Source organism: Anoplolepis gracilipes, chromosome 12 (assembly GCF_047496725.1).
Source record: "Anoplolepis gracilipes chromosome 12, ASM4749672v1, whole genome shotgun sequence".
NCBI lineage: Eukaryota > Metazoa > Arthropoda > Insecta > Hymenoptera > Formicidae > Anoplolepis > Anoplolepis gracilipes.
In genome coordinates this window covers 2,052,225-2,071,268 of record NC_132981.1, presented here as the reverse complement: position 1 = coordinate 2,071,268, position 19,044 = coordinate 2,052,225, and the positions used below count along the sequence as shown (strand labels likewise).

Here is a 19,044-nt window from a genome sequence, read left to right as displayed (position 1 = left end):
GAGGACCCACTATTCGTGTCTGTTGCTCTCGACTTTGACGGTCTGTAATATGTGAATATTGCGGTTCGAGGACAGTGACGTATAACGGACTTGCATTGCTTTGTGATTGCTGGTTATATTGGGCATATTATTGGAATTATTAGTGTATTAGTGACAGTCTGAGTAATCGACTTATAGTAATCTTTAGAATTAACCATGATTTTTTGTTGTGCTTGTAATTTTCTTTAAGAAAGATACTTGGCCCTACTTCAAAAAGAGTTTCGCTTTCTAAGAACTGTTTGATCAAAAATTATAATTAATAAATATGTAAATTTTGCTAAATCTTTCATCTTTATTTATTAATAAATTTATTCTTTGACATAAACATATCACGTTTGATTAGTAAAAAGATATTCTGATTAATTATTCTTATAGATATTCAGTACAATTACAGACATATTTGTTTATATATTTAATAATTTACATATTATTTTATTTAATTTATCATTATTTTATATAATATATACATTTTGTATACAACTATACATGCATACAACTGGAAATGATTTATTAAAGTGTATGGATGTCTTTAAAAACCATTCATGCATATAACAATAGCTGTATTTTCAAATATATCATAAATGTGCAAAAATTTGTTTACACAAGAAGTGATAGACATACATAAAAAATTAATTATTTAAAAAATTAATTATTTGCCGGTTGTTCATTATCCACTTGATGTAGTAGTGCATCTTCTATGTCTTTTTTTAATGCTATAATATTTTCCAAACAAAGTTTAAAATTCGGTCTGGCATTCTCTGCATTCCAACAATGCATCATCAACTGGTATAATTCTGATGGACAGTTGAGCGGCATCGGCAATCTGCCTCCCGTGCGTACATAATCTACCACTTCGACGTTAGTTCTGCCAGTATAGGGTTGCTCACCCAACGATGTAATTTCCCACATTAATACCCCGAATGACCAAACGTCGCTCTGGGAAGTAAATTTTCCCGTCGTTAAAGATTCTGGTGCCATCCAACAAATAGGAACCAGACCTCCTTTCTAAAACATGATTTTTTTTACAAAGTTCTTCTGATTAAAGTTGTTAATTTTTAGAATATGTGTGCTAAAATAGATACCGCACACTTATCTCTTGTCTTATACATATAAAAGTAATTTACTTTTCTTAAACATATTTTTCAAACAGAATAAAATATATTTTTAAAAAGTTTAATTCTTTTTTATAATTGTATATTTACCATACGATAATAGTCGTCTCTGTAAATATCCCTAGTTAGCCCAAAATCGCCAATTTTAACGACACGATTCTCGCGATCTTTCGAGGATATTAAACAATTTCGACAGGCAAGATCTCTATGTACAAAACGTAATTTTTCCAGATAGCAACAGCCTCGCGCAACATCTTCGCACATGGCGAGCAAATCTTGCAGACGCAGAGCATGTGAATCTGATGGTTGCAATGTTCGACTCTCTCTCAAATACTTTAGCAGATCAGTTTCCATTAATTCCAACACGAGTAATGGAGAATCTTCGTCTGAGCAAACGGCCAACAATCTTAGCACATGTTTATATCGAAAGCGATTCATTAGCCTGACCTCCTCTAAAAATTTTTCTTTCTCTCGCAAAGAAGCATTTCTTCGAAGCATTTTTATAGCAACAGGCATCTCGATACTCGGATTTTCTAAATTCTTCATTCTTCCTTGATAAACCTATAAGATGTTTGACATTAATTTAAATATACACATGTCAAGTAACAATATATTTCATTTGATATAATAATAAATTTAATTAAAAATAATAAAGTAAATGAGTATATTGTTTAAAAAAATTTTGTTACATAATCTTTCTCATAAAAAGTTATTCTGCAAAGCTATTATAATTATTTTTATTCAAGAATGCACATATCTTATTTTAATATCTTGTCATCTAAAACAAAATGGCGTCAAAAATTGCATTAGAAAATTAATATTTACCTCTCCAAATGCGCCGCTACCAAGAAGTTCTGTTATTGTAATTTGCTCACGTTTGATTTTCATCAATTTATTCAAATTACATTGCGACATAGGTCCGTATGACGTATTGAACTGAATAATATTCTTAGTAGGCATCAAATCTAAACTCGCTAGTTGGATGTCGGTAATTATAGGAGGTAAAACTTGCTCATTACCTTCTTTGCGTTTTCGATGTACTATTAAAATTACAATATACTTATTTAACAATATGTATAGATGTAGAATATGTAATATTTACATTTAACAATAAGTAAGTTAACTTTTTCAGAAACGTACCAAATATACTTACAATAGTAAAAGTAGCAGACGCAAAATACTATAACAACAATAACTATACCAGTAATAATTAACGTCAACGGTGAATAATATTGCGTAGCTAACATTCCAGGAGTGCTCGAGATATCACCTTAATTAAGCAAAATTATGGTTTTAAAATTTTTGTTTTCAAACTTATTTCTACTTCTTGTAACTTCATTATTTATAATTTTTAAAATTTGTTAAACATTTTTATATTTTAAATAAACATTTAATATGTGTTATAGTATCTTCTCTTGCTTACCTAATGTTGAAAAAGTAAATCTTCCATCAGATGGCCATGTAAAGTTTTCCTCGTACTCTAAATATCTCAGCATTAAGCGAAACTGATATGAAGTTTCCGGTTGTAAATTTTTTATGTAGAATGTTACTTTTTCTTTATAGTTCACCTTAATATTGTTTGTTGTGTGCCAATTTTCTGTCAAATCATTTTTGTATTTTAACGCACAAAGAACCGCCAGATTGGTACTCGGAATCCAAGATATGTTCATAGTGTTTATGCTGACTCCGCTTAAAGTGACATTGTTCGGTTCCAAGTATGTGCGAATGGTCTTACTTGAACTGTCGTTGTAAAAATCGCTGAAATTAGAAGGATATACACGCACATATATCAAGTACTCATGTGCAGATAGCAACTGAATTTTTGTAAAAAACATGCCATCTGCCGTATATTGAGGCATTTTAATTACTTGTTCCCCCATGTGTGGTATTCTGTCTAGCAAAATAAGTGACTTCCAATGCACTTCAAAGGTAACGGGCACGCAGTTTAGTTTCTTGGGCGGCATCCATTGAACTGCCATTATAGTAGATGTCAGAATTTGAACCGTTATGTTTTCCGGTGCATTAAGTTTGCCCGGTTTAGTTCTAATAAATAGTGTGTCATCCAAACCTAATATAGGATTCATCGATAACCGATCTACGTAAAAATTGCTTAGGTTTAACTGCAATTCATACTCTGTAAGCGGTGTTAAATTCTGAATTTCATAATAACGCTCATACGTCTGTACTTTGAATTTTTTGAACTTATTAAAGCCATTGTCTAGACAATGGCTTATATGTATAGTATATAGAGTAGTAGGTAAATTGTATTCTTCGCATCCATTCTTGCGAACCGGTTCCGTAAAATTTACAATGATGCTGTCTGTCATTACTTCCATTATTTTAATGTTGTAAACTTTTTCTTTAGGTGTCAGACATCTGGTCGGAGGGTATGATTGTAAAGATTTACCAAAAGCATAAAATCTAGTAATTGGGTAAGAAATTTTTATTTTTTGAATATATTTAAATGCATTGACGCTTTTGAGACGTGCATATTTTTTTCTCAAAACATAAATATCATTGTTGTCTGTAGAAATGTATATGTTTGTTTTGTCAATTGTTAAAAAGTTGAAACTTCTTTCATAACTAATTTCTGTGACATTTAAAATGAAATTCCATATACAATTATAAACGTCTGTCACAATGACGTAATCTCTCGATGTCCAATAAATTAGTGGCTTCTCAATGTTTGTGTTGTCAATTTTCATGGAGAAATCTCGCTTTTTTTGTCTTGACAACATTAATGCATTCAAAAAGGCGTAGCATATATAGGATGTGTTTGTTTGAAAGATTTGTGCGTGTTTTCCATCGAAATCTAATTGCATTAACTTTATATGATTTAAATTCCAATATACAATTCTAAAAAATATAAATATTTTAGTTATTGTATTATACATTTTTTTTAAAATAGAACATTATTTAAAGACTAGCAAAAACTCTTATAGTAAATATTCAAAATTTATATAAATATGTGTTAATGTGACTTTTAAGAGAAATGATCTTAATTACAAAGTCATATAAATTTATAGATAAATTACAAATCTTTAATAAAAAAATTGTTCATTTCTTTAAATAGATGATAGTTAACGTACCCTATAAATGGCAGTACAGTAAATCTATGGAAATTTGGTGAGATTAAAATCTTATCAAATTTGACTATGCCATCTTGCCACATTGTTAAGTCGAGCTTCATAATGACATATCTATATAACTCTAAGTCAAATTCCTTCCAATACAGATTTCTTGCTACCCAATCGATGCAAAGATTGCTTGCATTATTTTGAAGCCGAGCTATTTTTGTGATATTATTTTCATTCATTTCCCATGTCATTAGATTTCTCGTGATATCGATCCAATAAATTTTATGTTCCGCTATCGAATAAGCGACTTCTAATACATTTTGTACGGAAATAGTAGTTTTGTTGGTTTTTAAATCCAGGTCCCATATATCAATACCGTCATTCGATACTGTCAATAATTGTGGTATTGGATTTTCATTTGTGGTTGATACATTTAAATCTGTGTAAGGACTAACACCAATTTTAGTATGCGCTCGTACTCTAAAATAGTATGTCGTGTTAGATGTTAAATTCTGCACCGTATTCTCCAATTTCGTAACGGGAATATTTTTCTCGTTGCAGATTGGAATCATATCTTGATTCTTTATAAACCAACACTGCACGGTGTAACCTTGTATTAAGTCATGTGTAAATTCAGGTTGGTTCCATCTGTCCAAAAAAACACAATTTTATTGGTTTTATATTTAGTAAATTTATAACAGAATTAACGTTTTTAATATCGTTAAATTTGAAAGAAATATACACTAAAAATGTATATTTTTTACCTGAATGTCACGGAAATGTCTGTTTTACTTATAAATCTATTGTGAAATTCCACGAATGCTCTGGGAGATGTTGGCTTGCTTGAAAAGTACTCTGGAATGTACTCTACAAATTTAAATACCGCGATAATAATACTATATTATGTACAAATTTTTAATATTAATAACTGAATATAAAATTATTGGAATTAAATAATCGTTTGTAACATTTTATCTCTGCCATTAAAGATGACAGTAATTAATTTACGATTATGCAGCAAAGTGTCACAACTTTATCACGTGTTGTGCGATCAATGACATTCGATACAGCATTTGCTCTGAAATCTTTCCGGTCTTCTGGTAAGACGTCAACTATTATATTTTTTGTTAGACGTTAAGTGTGTGAAGTAAAATAATTTCTTTTTTGTTAGCATTTTAAGTCTATCATCAAAGATGGACAGAAAAAGGCTGGTGCACTCACTTATTTTTGTGGTTAAATTACCAATGTCGCTAATTATACCATAAGACACCGTATGGATGATGAAGACATACTGTTCTTCAAGCATTAGGTTGTCCAGCAGAACCTCTCTAATTTGCACAGCATTCTCATTAAAACTACTATCGTTGGTTTCGCTGACGTTTTTCGTTCTCTTATCCTTTAGATTATTTATTGGCCACCATCTTATAAAATAACCCTCGATACGACCTTTTGGTCGCAGCCATTCGAGAATTAAGTTGGTAGAGTTGATGATTTGATATGAGTTGATATTTGAAACTGGATTAGGCCCTAAAATGACATAAACAAAGTCGCGCTGTTAATTATTTAAATATACTATTAACTATTACTAAAAATTATGGTATATATGTATTATACTTACTGATTGTGTAATTCATTTGCAATGAATGCAGACTTTCAACGTAATGACTGACAGTGTTTACTTGTATAATATATCTCTCACCGGGTGTCATATCCACTTTCACTTCCGTGGCACGGACATTTAAGGATTTGATCCAGCTATGGTCGTCTTGCGTACGATATCTGACGAGATAGTTAGTAAATATTGAATCCGTCGAAGCTTCCCAGTACATGACAATAGTATTGCTAGTGATTTTCTCAATACTGACATTCTTCGGTGGGAGAGGCGCTAAAAAATAATTCTGATCATTAGTAAGCTAACAAACTTGTGTGTTTAATACCAAATACTGCATTTAAATAAAATATAAAGTGTAAAGGATTTAGATCATGATTATTACTTACGAAAACATACTACAAAATCCTTCGGCTTGCTTCGAAGTCCATGACTAATGGCGAAAATTTCAATTTGATATAGGGCACCAGGATAAAGATCTCTTAAGACAATATGCGACTCCGTAAGAGTGACATTTACACTTGTGTCCGTGTCATCGCTCTTATAAATTACTTCATATTTCTCCTGCTTAGAATTGACATTGTTCTTCCAAGAGATGTTGAAACCTTTTTCAATAGGCTTTACATATTCGATCACGGGACTGGCTGGACTGGTTGCTTGATATAAAACGGCTTCGTTTGACTCGGCTTTATTGCTAATTGCTTGTACTATTATGAAATAATTTCTTCCGGGCAGCAGAGTCAAACTAACCTGCAAATTTAACAATTACATTAAAAGAATAAATCAAAATTATTTGATTAAAACAAATTAGGCAATAATTAAAAGAATAAATTATTTTATTGAATAATTTATAAAACCTTTGTTATATTAGTCGTCAAAGTGTTACTATCGCCACCAATCGTCGTTTCCACCTCGTGGTATTGTAACTTGTAACTGTCTTGTATACTGGAACTCTCCGGAGTCCAGACAACAGTCACCTGATCAGCTTCTTCATCGATCGCTCTAAGATCGTAAACAGGTAGTGGCTCTAAAAATACAAAAAAAAAAATCATAAAACCTTGTACTAATTAAATAATCATATGAAAAGTACATCAATTCTAGCAGGCTCTAAATTAAGAGAAAATACCGCCAACGTACTCAGAGTAACACTTTTTCTAGTCGGCAAACTGGTAGTGTTGCCAGAAACCGTCTTCACGACCACTTCATACGTGTTACCAGGCTGTAAGTTTTTGAATTTCCATTTGTTCTTGTCGTGTCTGTTTCGCCTGATTGGCGCGAGATTCCGATTACTAGCGAGCGATATTTGATACATGTCGAACTCGGAAGTTCCATTGGGTGGATTCCAAAACATGCAGAAGGAAGTCGACGTTATGGAAGATTTATCTAAGGTTACATTAAGGGGAGGCAACGGTCTAGTGCGATACTGAGCTATGAGGGGCGCGGACGTTTCGTTCTCGGTAATTGTCTGCACGGAAATGTTGTATGCTCTGCCTGTAATATGAAAAAAATTAAGAAAAATATATATATACTCGTTAATTTCTACTTATAATAATCGTGTAATTTTTATAAATGGATATATCTATTTATGTTTAAATATTAATTACAATTTTATATCGCAATTTAGTATATATAATAAATATTACATTTTTTAAATCTTAATTGTCATCACTAATGGTTGATTTATGACAAGCTTTAAACCGAATAACTTTGATTGTCCAAAATCTCTGTGTATTTGTTCCAAATTTTCTATATAATTAAGTTTATTAATATTAAATATTTAATACATAAGGCACAATCAAGTTGAGTTAATAATTTAACTATTAGTATTATTTAAGTGTATTTGATTACGTCAAGCATATCTGAGAATTGAAAAAACGCATAAATATAAATCAATAGACTATTAAGTATTCATTTTATTCAAACTTCAAAAGCTAAACAATTTTATTTTAAATTTTCCTAACATACGCTTTTCTTATTACTCAATTAATTTTCTAAGAAATACCGCAGATAACAGTTGTGATAACAGATTTCATTGCACTTGTACAATCAAGTAAATTAAACATCTGTAACATATTAAGTAGAATTTGATAAACAACTTAATTAAACTTAAATGAGTGCTTCTTAATTATTTGTTTTATATAATGAATAAATTAATTTCTCTAACGTATGTAATTTCTTTTTATAGGTCTGCTTAAGGTCTTTTAAATAGATTCTAGTTTGTTTTAGAAAAAGTAAGTATTAATACAATTGTCTTATTGTTAGAGTGATATCTCCTCCAGCTGACTAACTTCTATACAATTTACTGTTGTACAAACGTACAATTTACTTGTTTTGGAATTCATGAGCTGCGCTATTTAACTGCAGACGCGTACTTTCTCCGCGATCTGCTTATTGTTACAATAGTTTTGATTCGTATATTCAGAAAAAAAATCAATGAGCCCGATTCAATTTTAACGCGTATAAATATTTTGTAACATATACATATTGCAACTTAAAAAAAAAAGAAAATACAAACGCAGTCCCTGTTTCATTAAAATTGATTTTTCACAAAACGTAACAGTGTGTCTTAAAATACGTTTACGTAAATTACACACAATGTTGTTAATTTGGTATATCCGATAGTGCCTAGCACATGTAATTACGTGACAGCAAACAGCTGACCTGGAACGAGTCCTTTAAAAATTGCCTGTGCCACAGCAAACTCATTCTCATGCTTCACATAGAGAACAGATTCTATGGTATCCGGTGGATCTATACTAACTTTGTAGTGCGCGTATATTCCGGCAAGATAAAGTGGCTGCCATTGCACCAACAGCACCGTTCCGTTATCGAACCAAACAATAAATTTTTCCGGAGTATTCGGTTCTAAAAATAATTAAATGCGATATATTTGTATGCGAAATTTACAGAAAAAAACTTAGGCATTATTTTCAAATATATATACTTGTTGTAAAGTTTCTGCTGATGTAAACAACGCTCTCCTTGACATCCAACACGGTGAAGAGCTGAAGCGAATACGTAGCACCAGGAAAGAGATTTCCGAATGTATATGACACCGAGTCGACTGGTATGACTTTGGTCTTAAGATTTTGAATATCGTTGAAACTCTGCGTCCGCAACAGAAAACCGGAATAATTTCCTTGGACCGGAGGTGACCAATATACGATCGCAGTTGTTCCATTTTGTACCGATACTGTCAAATTTCTAGGTGGATCGGGTGCTAAGAGAATGAAATTTTATTTTGACTGACCTTTTACTTAAGAATCTCTATTGCATGTCTTTTAATTGTTTATGTAAATAAATTGTGCTTTTAGACGATAAAACTGTTTAATTCGAAAAGTAGCGAAGAAAACAAATTGTCTATATTTATATAAGGGAGTACTGTTAAAAAAATGCGCTATTAAAAATAATTTTATCGCACAACACTCGATCCACGTACGAGTCGTAATCGAGGCGGTCCACGTCAGATAGTCATGAAGAGTACTATTGCTGTAATACAACCAATATTCATATCTCGTGCCAGGCAAGCCCTTAAACTTTACGACATCACCGATCTCGGTGGCGGCTATAGTGGTATTTGGCGGTGGAAAACCAACAGGTGGGCTGTAATCTAAACGGTACCAAGACCCATTCTGGTTTAGATTATCTGGTATCTCGATTGCGAGATCAGCCGAGTATGTGACCTGTGATAAAGCACATAAGAATTGCCGTTTATTTGCACGCATATATCATATTTGAAAAATTATTCACTCAAAATTGAAATGTGTCAAGTGAGAGTCAAAAAATTGAAAGACAGTTGTTTATTGGAAACAAATAGTATATATCGATATACATATATATAAGTATAATTTGTTATATATCGCGGATTTACAATAGTATGTACATATTGAGGAAACAATGTGTCTCCGGAGAACGTAGGAAGGATACGAATCTATAACATTGTTGTTGCCGCGTTGATAGAGGATTTGCTATAAATGATGTTTGATATATGATCATGAAATAATTAATGAAATAACTTTATTCGTAAAAAAATAAATATCTAGCTGTATTTCTTCTAAAATACATAACATGAAAAAATCATTGAATATAGAATATTCTTTTAAATATGGAATATCACATAAGATGGATCCAGTCCTACGAAATAGAAATTTAATTCTTTAATTATTGTTTAACTAAAGTAGGACAACTGAGTAAATATTCGAAATAGTGAAAGATCATCTCGTTGACCTATATTTCAGACTTGTCAAGTCGAAAAATCGCATATATGAGATATAGTAGTACATACATACCGAAAAACAGTGCGTTCCTAAAACGTGATAAAAATACGAATCTATAACATTATTGTTGACGTGTTGATAGATGATATAAATGATATTTGGTATACGAACATCAAATAATTATTAATTTCATTTGTAAAGAAGTAAATATCTATACTTATATTTCTTCTAAAATAGACATAATGTGTATAAATTTTTCATTAATATAAAATATGCTTTTGAATATGGAATATCAAAAGAGATGGATTTTGTTATGTAATAATAATTTAAACTTTTAATTCTTTAATAAAAAAAGAACCGCTGAGTGAATATTCGAAACAGCGAGAGATTAATTTGTTGACCTTGTATTTCAGGCTTGTCAATTTACTCGATTCAAGAACGCGTCTAAGCGTCTGTTTTTCGAAAAGTATAAGTTGCCTTTTTTCAACAACCTTTCTTGGTATAAATATAAAATATATGTCAAATAGTTTTTGTATATTAAAAAGAAAGTTACATGAGAATGGGTTAATAAGAGAGCTAATAAGAAAAATTTATGACTTTTTTTTAACAAATAAGTCATAAAAAGTTTAACATTTTTTAATTGTTGCTGTATTTAAACTTTTGCTTATAAATAATTCGATTTTTTTAATTTATAATTTAGTTTCTTTACACATTTCGGTTTTAACTTTTTCAACTAAACAACTCCACTTTTACTTGACTTTTTTCTTATAAGTGTGTTCAAAATTATTGTAGTTTTAACAATGTTTATATTTATTTAAAAAGTAAATATGTTTTTTATTACTATTATTATTTCATTTTTATTTGTTATCTATTGGAAATTATAAAAATCGCATAAATTTGTGTATTTAGAAATTTTACTAAATTTTTTTTTATGGTATTTTTAATTCAAATCATAATAAAAAACGGTGTTAGATATTTTTGATTTTTATATTTGTTCAAAATATATATTGATATACATTGAATGATAAATTGCATATAAAATCAAGTGGCAGAGAGTGGCTGTTATTGCGCACATGATTTAACTATTGACATCAAAGTTAATTGATATTTGAAATACAAATTGAGATGACATTTAAAACTATTTTACATATTATAATAACATATTACAAATATCGTTAGTTAGCTGTACACATACAACTATTTTTAACTAAAAGAATGTTGATTCTCTATATATTGATTTTATTAAATATTAAATACAATTTAGTACTAATTTTATTTTGAAAAAATAAATATTTAGAGTAAACTGTTTTAGATATTACAAAAAAATTAGTGAAATATAAATTAGAAAAGGTGTCAGAGCATATTTCATAAAGGTAACAGAGACTATAAGCAGAATCAACGAAATCATTAGTGTCAAAAAATTCTATTCTTAAATATATCAATTACAGAGCATGCGTTACGATTAAATTGTAATGTACTGCTACAAAGTTAAATTTAATTTTATATTTAAAATAATATTTGAGTATTTAAAAATTTTATAAAATATCTTCTTTTTATTGTATTTTTAATTCAAATCTTAATGAGAAACGATGATAGATATTTTTAATTTTTATATTTGTTCAAAATATATATTGATATACATTGAATGATAAATTGCACATAAAATCGAGTGACAGAGAGTGGTTGCTATTGCGCACATGATTTAATTATTGACTTCAAAGTTAATTGATACTGAAATATAAATTGAGATGACATCTAAAACTGTTTTAAATATTAATATTTTACAATATCGATATTTAGCTGTACACATACAACTATCCTTAATTCAAAGAATGTTAATTTTTTATATATTGATTTGGTAAATATATTAAATATAATTTAGTACTAATTTTACTATATAAAAACAAATAAATATTTAGAGTAAATTGTTTTAGATATTACAAAAAATATGTAACTGTAAGCAAAATCAACGGAATTATTAATGTCAAAAATTGCTATTCTTAAATATCTCAATTACAAAAGCGTGGATTACGATTATATTGTAATAAACTGCTTCAAAATTTAATTTAATTTAATATTATATAATATCTATTTTTACTATGTGATAATTTCAAAATGAGAAATTGACAAACACTATACCAAATTATACATTCTTACTCAAACTATCAATTTTGATTACGCATTATATAATTTTAATTATATATACATAAATAACTTGCATTATTTACAATACATTTAATGTTATTATATATATTTAATAAAATAATCTTTTTTACCTGTGTCAAGGTTTGATTTGGACACATAGAACACTCTTCCTGAAAGCTGTTTGGAGCTATACTATCTTCCGAATCCGACAAGATGACCACTCTTACTAACATTAACACTTCCAGTAAAACATATATTACCGCTTTTAACATAATAATTTTGCCCTTTTGTAATACTTGCATTTAATCAGCTTTCTTTCAAGCAATTCTTGGTAGTTCACCTATAAATATTAATTTTATCGATATTCTGAAACATAGAAATGTACTAATCAAGTTGATGTATTCTTACGTATATTATTTTTTGAAATTTGATTAATATATAAATCATGACATATTTTTTCAAAGTTCCTTTTCTTTATAACCGATTACAAAGCATTTTATATACGTTTAAATTAAAAAACTTTTTATAAATAAATGTTCACTTTTTTCCTTGAAAGTCAATTAAGATGCTGTGAACTGACACGTATACATCCGATGGAAAGCAAAACAAATGTTAATAAACAAATGTTTATTACATACATTCCAAAAATTACAGAATTACAGATCTTCACTGCCACTATTCATGCGCAAAACTTTAATCTACTTAGATATTTTTTATATGTTTAATTTTATTTTATTTTATATTAAAAACTGTAACTGTGACAATTGTTTTTTTTATGTACATACTCTGCGTATTCTCAGGACCTACTATTCATGTCTGTTGTTCTTAACGGTCGAGAATATGTGTCTCATGCAATTGGAGAAGAGTGACTTATAACGTGTTTGCGTTTGTGTGATTGGTGATTCTATTGATTATATTAATTGAAATCATAGTACCAGTTTGGGTAGTCGATTCAAAGTAACCATTTTAGTTGAACCATGACTTTTAATTTGCTCTGCTTGCAATTCATTTTTTTTCAGAAAGATACTTGGCGCTATTTCACAAGGAATTACGCTTTCTAATAATTGTTTGATAAAAAATAATAATTAATAAATATGTAAATTTTTAAAAATGTTTTATCTTTATTTATTAATAAATTTTTTCTTTGACATAAAGATATCACGTTAGATTAGTAAAAAGATATTCTGATTAATTATTCTCATAGATATTCAGTACAATTACAGAAATATTTGTTTATATATAATATTTAATAATTTACATATCATTTTATTTAATTTATTATTATTTTATATAATATATACATTTTGTATACAACTATACATGCATACAATTGAAAATGACTTATTAAAGTGTATGAATGTCTTTAAAAAACATTCATGCATATAACAATAGTGATATTTTTAAATATATCATAGATGTACAAAAATTTGTTTTTACTGGCAGTGATATATATTATACATACATAAAAAATTCATTATTTACAAAATTAATAATTGTGCCGACTATGTAATATTCACTCAGTAATGCATCTTTTAGTCTTTTCTCAATGTTATAATATTTTTCAAACAAAGTTTAAAATTTGGTCTGGCACTCTCTGCATTCCAACAACGCATCATCAACTGGTATAATTCTGATGGACAGTTGGGAGGCATCTGCAACCTGCCTTCAAGCCTTGGTACCGCACTTTTACTATCTTCTTATAATGTTTGTATCTTACTTTCGATAGCCATAGTAAATATAGTAGATGGTACAACCGTTACAACCGTGTCGTGCTTTATTAGATAGTGGCTCTCAAGCTAACTTTATAACACAAGCATGCGCTAATCGGCTTCGATTAAATTCTTATTCAAGTAATATTAAATTAACGAGAATTAATGAAATGGCGAGTAATACAACTAGCGCAGTAACATTAAAATTGCAATCGCAAAGGAACGCAATTTCTACAACTATTGAGTGCATATGGTTCGATCGTATCACAGAACGTTTGCCTGTGTCTTCAACCAAGCGAGAAAAAATTTTAATACCACATAATATTAAATTGGCTGATCCGGATTTTCATCGGTGCTCGGATATTGATATATTAATAGGAATCGACTTATGTTGGTGCAACTAATTTGTGTCGGTCGCGTAAATTCATGTCAAAATCATCCGACACTTCAAAAAACACATTTGGGCTCGATTCTTGCCGATCGGTTAGATAATGCTACGTCTCACGTATGTACATAATAGAGAAATTAAATCATTTCATCTTGCAATTACTAATGAACAACTACATAATCAATTAACAAAATTTTGGCAAATAGAAGAAGAATTTTGCGCCAGTGATAATTATTTTGTAATAGAGCAATTTTGTGAGCAACATTATATTAATAATGTATCTAGAGATAAATTAGAACGATTTATAGTCAAATTACCAATAGATGAAAATAAATTGAAGACACTAGGTAATACTCGTGATATAGCATTGTGGCGTTTATACGGTTTAGAAAGACAATTAGCACGAGATGCAAATTTGAGGGTACAATATGCACAATTTATGCAAGATTACTTAATACTCGGACACGTGAAACGAATAAATGACAAAAATGACAACTATGAAGAATTGCCTACGTATTATTTGCCACATCATTGTGTTTTGAAATCGTCAAGCGAAACAACAAAATTGAGAGTTGTTTTTGATGCCTCTTGTAAGAGTGATACTGAAACTTCACTAAACGATATCCGTATGGTGGCTCCGACTGTTCAAGAGAATTTATTTTTAATTATTTTGCGATTTCGAACCTTTAAATTTGTTTTTCCTGCAGATATCACAAAAATGTATCGACAAATATGGGTTCATACATCACAAACGCGTTTACAGAGAATTCTGTGGCGAGAGAACGTAACTTCGGATGTGGGGGTTTATGAATCAAAGACTGTGACTTACTTCGTATTTGGCTACAAGAACTCTCAATTATTTAGCAGAATTATATAGAGTGAAATTTTCTATTGGTGCACGACATATAAAACGTGATTTTTATGTCGATGATTTATTAACAGGCGCGAATATTATTGAAAACATAATGGTAGTGCGCAATGAAATTATTAAACTCTTAAATCAATGTTTATTTCAACAACTAACTAAATCATTGGTCGTCAAATGAGCCAAGTATATTAAATGATATTTGCGAGAAGAGCGAAGTAATGTCAATTCGAATTAATAAAGACGCTTCTTCTCGTATTCTCGGTATTCTTTGGAATCCATCTATCGATGTATTTCAGTTTTCAATTGAGTTAGAGGCAAAACTGCATACAATCTTACCAGAAATTTCAAAGTTATTTAATTTTCTTAGTTTGATGGGTTCGGTGATTGTTATTTCAAAATTAATAATGCAAGAGAAGTTTTAATTTGGCAATTAAAACTTTATTGGGATGAGTCTGTTTCAATAGATCTTTATACAAGATGGTTAAATTTTGAAGAGCAATTAAACAATCTCAACGTTCCACGTGCGTTAGAATCTTTAATAATTATTCCAGTTTTCAATTGCACGGATTTTGGGATGCGACGAGCATATGTCGTGTGCATATATATCCAGAATCAAATTGCCGAAGATGAGTTTCGCACCGAATTGTTGTGTTCAAAAACGAGAGTTGCTCCTCTTAAAACAATTTCACTTCCGCCACTTGAACTTTGTGCAGCACTTTTATTAGCACAATTAGTAGATAAGGTACGATCATCTATTAACTTAACTGATATGAAAGTAATTAATGGTCAGATTCTACTATAACATTGCATTGGAGTTCATCGTGTTCGCGTAGTTGGTCGGTATTCGTTGCAAATTGTGTGAGCGAGATACAGCGATTGGCGGCACGTGCCATCGTCAGCAAATCCCGCAGATTTGTTGTCGCGAGGTGTGTCTCCGTACGATATTGTAAATTTATCATTCTGATGGAACGGATCTGATTTTTTAAAGAATAATAACAATAGATGGCCTGTTTATGACTCACATGTTAACGAAGTCGGAATTACTCGAATTGCGTAAGATAATCACTATCGCCGTACGTACAACAATCATTAATCTTTTTGTGGAATTGATCTATAAATTCTCCAAATTGAATAAGGTGTGTCGAATTGTTGTCTACTGTCTACGATTTCTCAGAAGGCATTATCAAACGCTAATGGAACAAATATTCATGTGTCGCACGGTAAAATTTCAAGAGCATTGAATTTAATAAATTTTTTCCAATTTTCAATCAATAAGGGCGAGCAATTAAAGGTCGGCCAAATGGTGCTAATAAAACAATAGGGACTGTCACCGCTGCATTAAATATGATGGGCCGCGTAAAGAAGATTCACCTTGGATCGGATAACATTGCCCGGTCGGCGACGATAATTACAACCAAGGAAATCATCATAAGACCAATGTCGAAATTAGCGATTTTACCATTAGACATTGAATAAATATTAATAGATGTAATTTGATAATATTATAATTTTAAACGACATTTAACTTAACAATGATTTAGCTAATTTACACTGACAAAGATTAAAATTAATCAAGTATATATTGCAAATATATTCAATGAAATAATTGTGACGATCACCGATGAGTAATAATTAGAATAATCAAGTATGTCATTCATTTCCAAACTAACGTTTATCTGTTAATTTTTTTTCGTTTTCTTTAGTTTGAATTTTATTATAGAATGGTGTACAAATATTGTAAGACTTATGTTAGTCTTCCAAGGCGGGCAATGTTTCGTATTTAATTTATATTATTTCTTTTGTATTTATTTATATTATTTTATTTTGTATTAGTATGTTATTAGTCGACTCATTGTCATAAATAAAAAATCTTTGACTTGTGATGTGTTATATTTACTTCACTGATACTGTATATTGCGGACATTTATTTTTGAAAATCAAAAGTCAGAGACGACGATCGGTGGGATTGGAGAGAACGGACGGAGCGATCATTCTGGCTCCAGCCGTCGTGACGACAAGTTGTAACTAACGAAACACTCAGAATAAACTTATCATTAACGTTATAAATTCTAGTCGCATCAATTTATCCTTTATTTGGAGTCATTAGTCTTTATAAAAAAAAACAAAAATCCTTTACTTTGTTTGCGTCGCATGCGGAGTTACCCATGGTTACACGCAAAATATCAAATATAACTAGAGAATTTCTAGAGTCTATCAAGATTCTAAGAATTCTCTAGCTAATTGATACATCCGATAAATATTTTATCATACCTTATCACCTTCATCATCCTTATCACCCTTATCACCTTATCAGCCTTAATCACCAATACAGAAAACAAAAATTTATCAATGATGAATATTATTTATCCTCAATAACTGCTTATTATTATAGTGTGAGACAAACTGAAACAGTCTTTTTCAAATGTAAATAATTATGTAAAATATGAGTAAGTCGTATAGTAATATAGTGTAAGAAAACTCTCAAAAACTAATTATTTAATATCTATCTAATGTTTTAAAAAATAGTTAAAAACGTTATGTAAAGAAAGTAATATTAATTGTCTCATATATTTGTGCACAAAGAACGTTTTTCAGTAATTTCAAAAACTGAAGAGAAAATATGTTTATAAATCATGAAATTATCGTCTACAAAACTATTTGATACAAAATGTTACATTGCTTCATAAATTATATGTTAATATATCAAATGAAATAAATTTTTTAAATTTATTACAGTATTTATTATTATAGTAAAAAATTTAATTTTTTAATTTATTATTTCATATTCATGAGAAAATTTTAGTATTATATAATTTTTATCAAGAACAAATATAAAATACAATTATTTATACAATTGTATTGAAAAATTAGTATGAGTTTCACTCATTATTATTTACAGATAAATATTATATATTTATAAATAAAAATATATGTGATATATGTGATATATGTGATGTACCAATAAAATATGAGCTGCCGTTTCTGATATTATTTGTTTATCTTTTAATTTATATATTAAATCTTCAACTGTTTGTACTTTTGATTTCAACCTTTCAATTTGTTTTCGGGAAGCATTTAAACGATTTTTATATTCGGCTACTTTTCTTACAGCTAACTCAAAACATTGTTTAGCAAGATATGGACTACAAAAATGCTCTTCTTTACAATCTTCTATTCTTGCAGGACGCCAAACTTTTTTTGTTGCAGAAATCGATTTTCTACAAAAGAAAGTATTTTATATAAGATAAATATTTTTACAACTTTTAGAAAACATTTTTTGGAAAAAAAATTTACTGTAATGGTTGTTATAGCCCCAAAAGCTATATTATATCGCTGAAATTGCACATACTGCAAGCAAGGAATTTCGACTTTGGAATTCCTTGCTTGCATCAGGACTCGGATAGCAGCCTGACCATATTTGGTCATGTTCCTAAGGAATCCTCTCCGAAAATCATGCAATTTGGAGGTAATAAAACTCCCCCTCCCCCCGTCATAATTAAACAATAGGCAGTCGTAACACAAAAATGAATTAATAAGGACTGTAACGGACAGTCGTAAAATCGAATTAGAATTAATAAAAACTGCATCGGGCAGTTGCGAATTAGTTAATCAATCGCAAATAGTAAATTCATAGTCAAATTATTGTATAACCGTTGCGGAGAATCGTTAAACGATATTAGTTAAATGTAAGTGAATAACTCGACAACAAGATACGTTTTTGAGAGTTTAATAAAGTAAGAGTTCAATATAAAATTTTCGCTGTGAATAAATTAATCCGGCCACGGCCCGCAACCTCCCACTTCCCGACGAACGATCCCGATAAATCCCGTGCCTCACACCCCTTGTGGGCACAACATGGTATAGATTCTATAGTTCACCA

The 19,044-nt window shown here is 29.8% G+C and overlaps 1 protein-coding gene across 1 annotated transcript; it reads right to left on the bottom strand.

Annotated features, from left to right (window-relative positions):
* Positions 1-593: 593 nt before the first annotated feature.
* LOC140671911 (proto-oncogene tyrosine-protein kinase ROS-like) lies at positions 594-13,011 on the bottom strand. Its single transcript, XM_072903629.1, has 17 exons — positions 12,838-13,011; positions 12,331-12,565; positions 9,277-9,520; positions 8,782-9,057; positions 8,499-8,702; positions 6,975-7,328; positions 6,695-6,864; positions 6,227-6,587; positions 5,847-6,113; positions 5,450-5,755; positions 4,993-5,095; positions 4,241-4,876; positions 2,575-4,007; positions 2,305-2,421; positions 1,977-2,191; positions 1,242-1,712; positions 594-1,044 (listed from the first exon to the last, which is right to left on the bottom strand). The coding sequence occupies exons 2-17, from the start codon at positions 12,499-12,501 to the stop codon at positions 685-687; spliced, it is 5,688 nt and encodes a 1,895-aa protein (XP_072759730.1). The 5' UTR covers positions 12,502-12,565; positions 12,838-13,011; the 3' UTR covers positions 594-684.
* Positions 13,012-19,044: the final 6,033 nt, after the last annotated feature.

What these genes read in the sequence shown, in the direction of transcription:
- LOC140671911 (XM_072903629.1), bottom strand. Translation starts at nt 12,501, where the DNA reads ATGCAAGTATTACAAAAGGGCAAAATTATTATGTTAAAAGCGGTAATA. An exon ending in GACATTTCCGTGACATTCAG is followed by an intron (nt 4,877 to 4,992) that starts GTAAAAAATATA and finishes TTTTTTGGACAG; the next exon opens with ATGGAACCAACCTGAATTTA. An exon ending in ATTTACTTTTTCAACATTAG is followed by an intron (nt 2,422 to 2,574) that starts GTAAGCAAGAGA and finishes TGCTTAATTAAG; the next exon opens with GTGATATCTCGAGCACTCCT.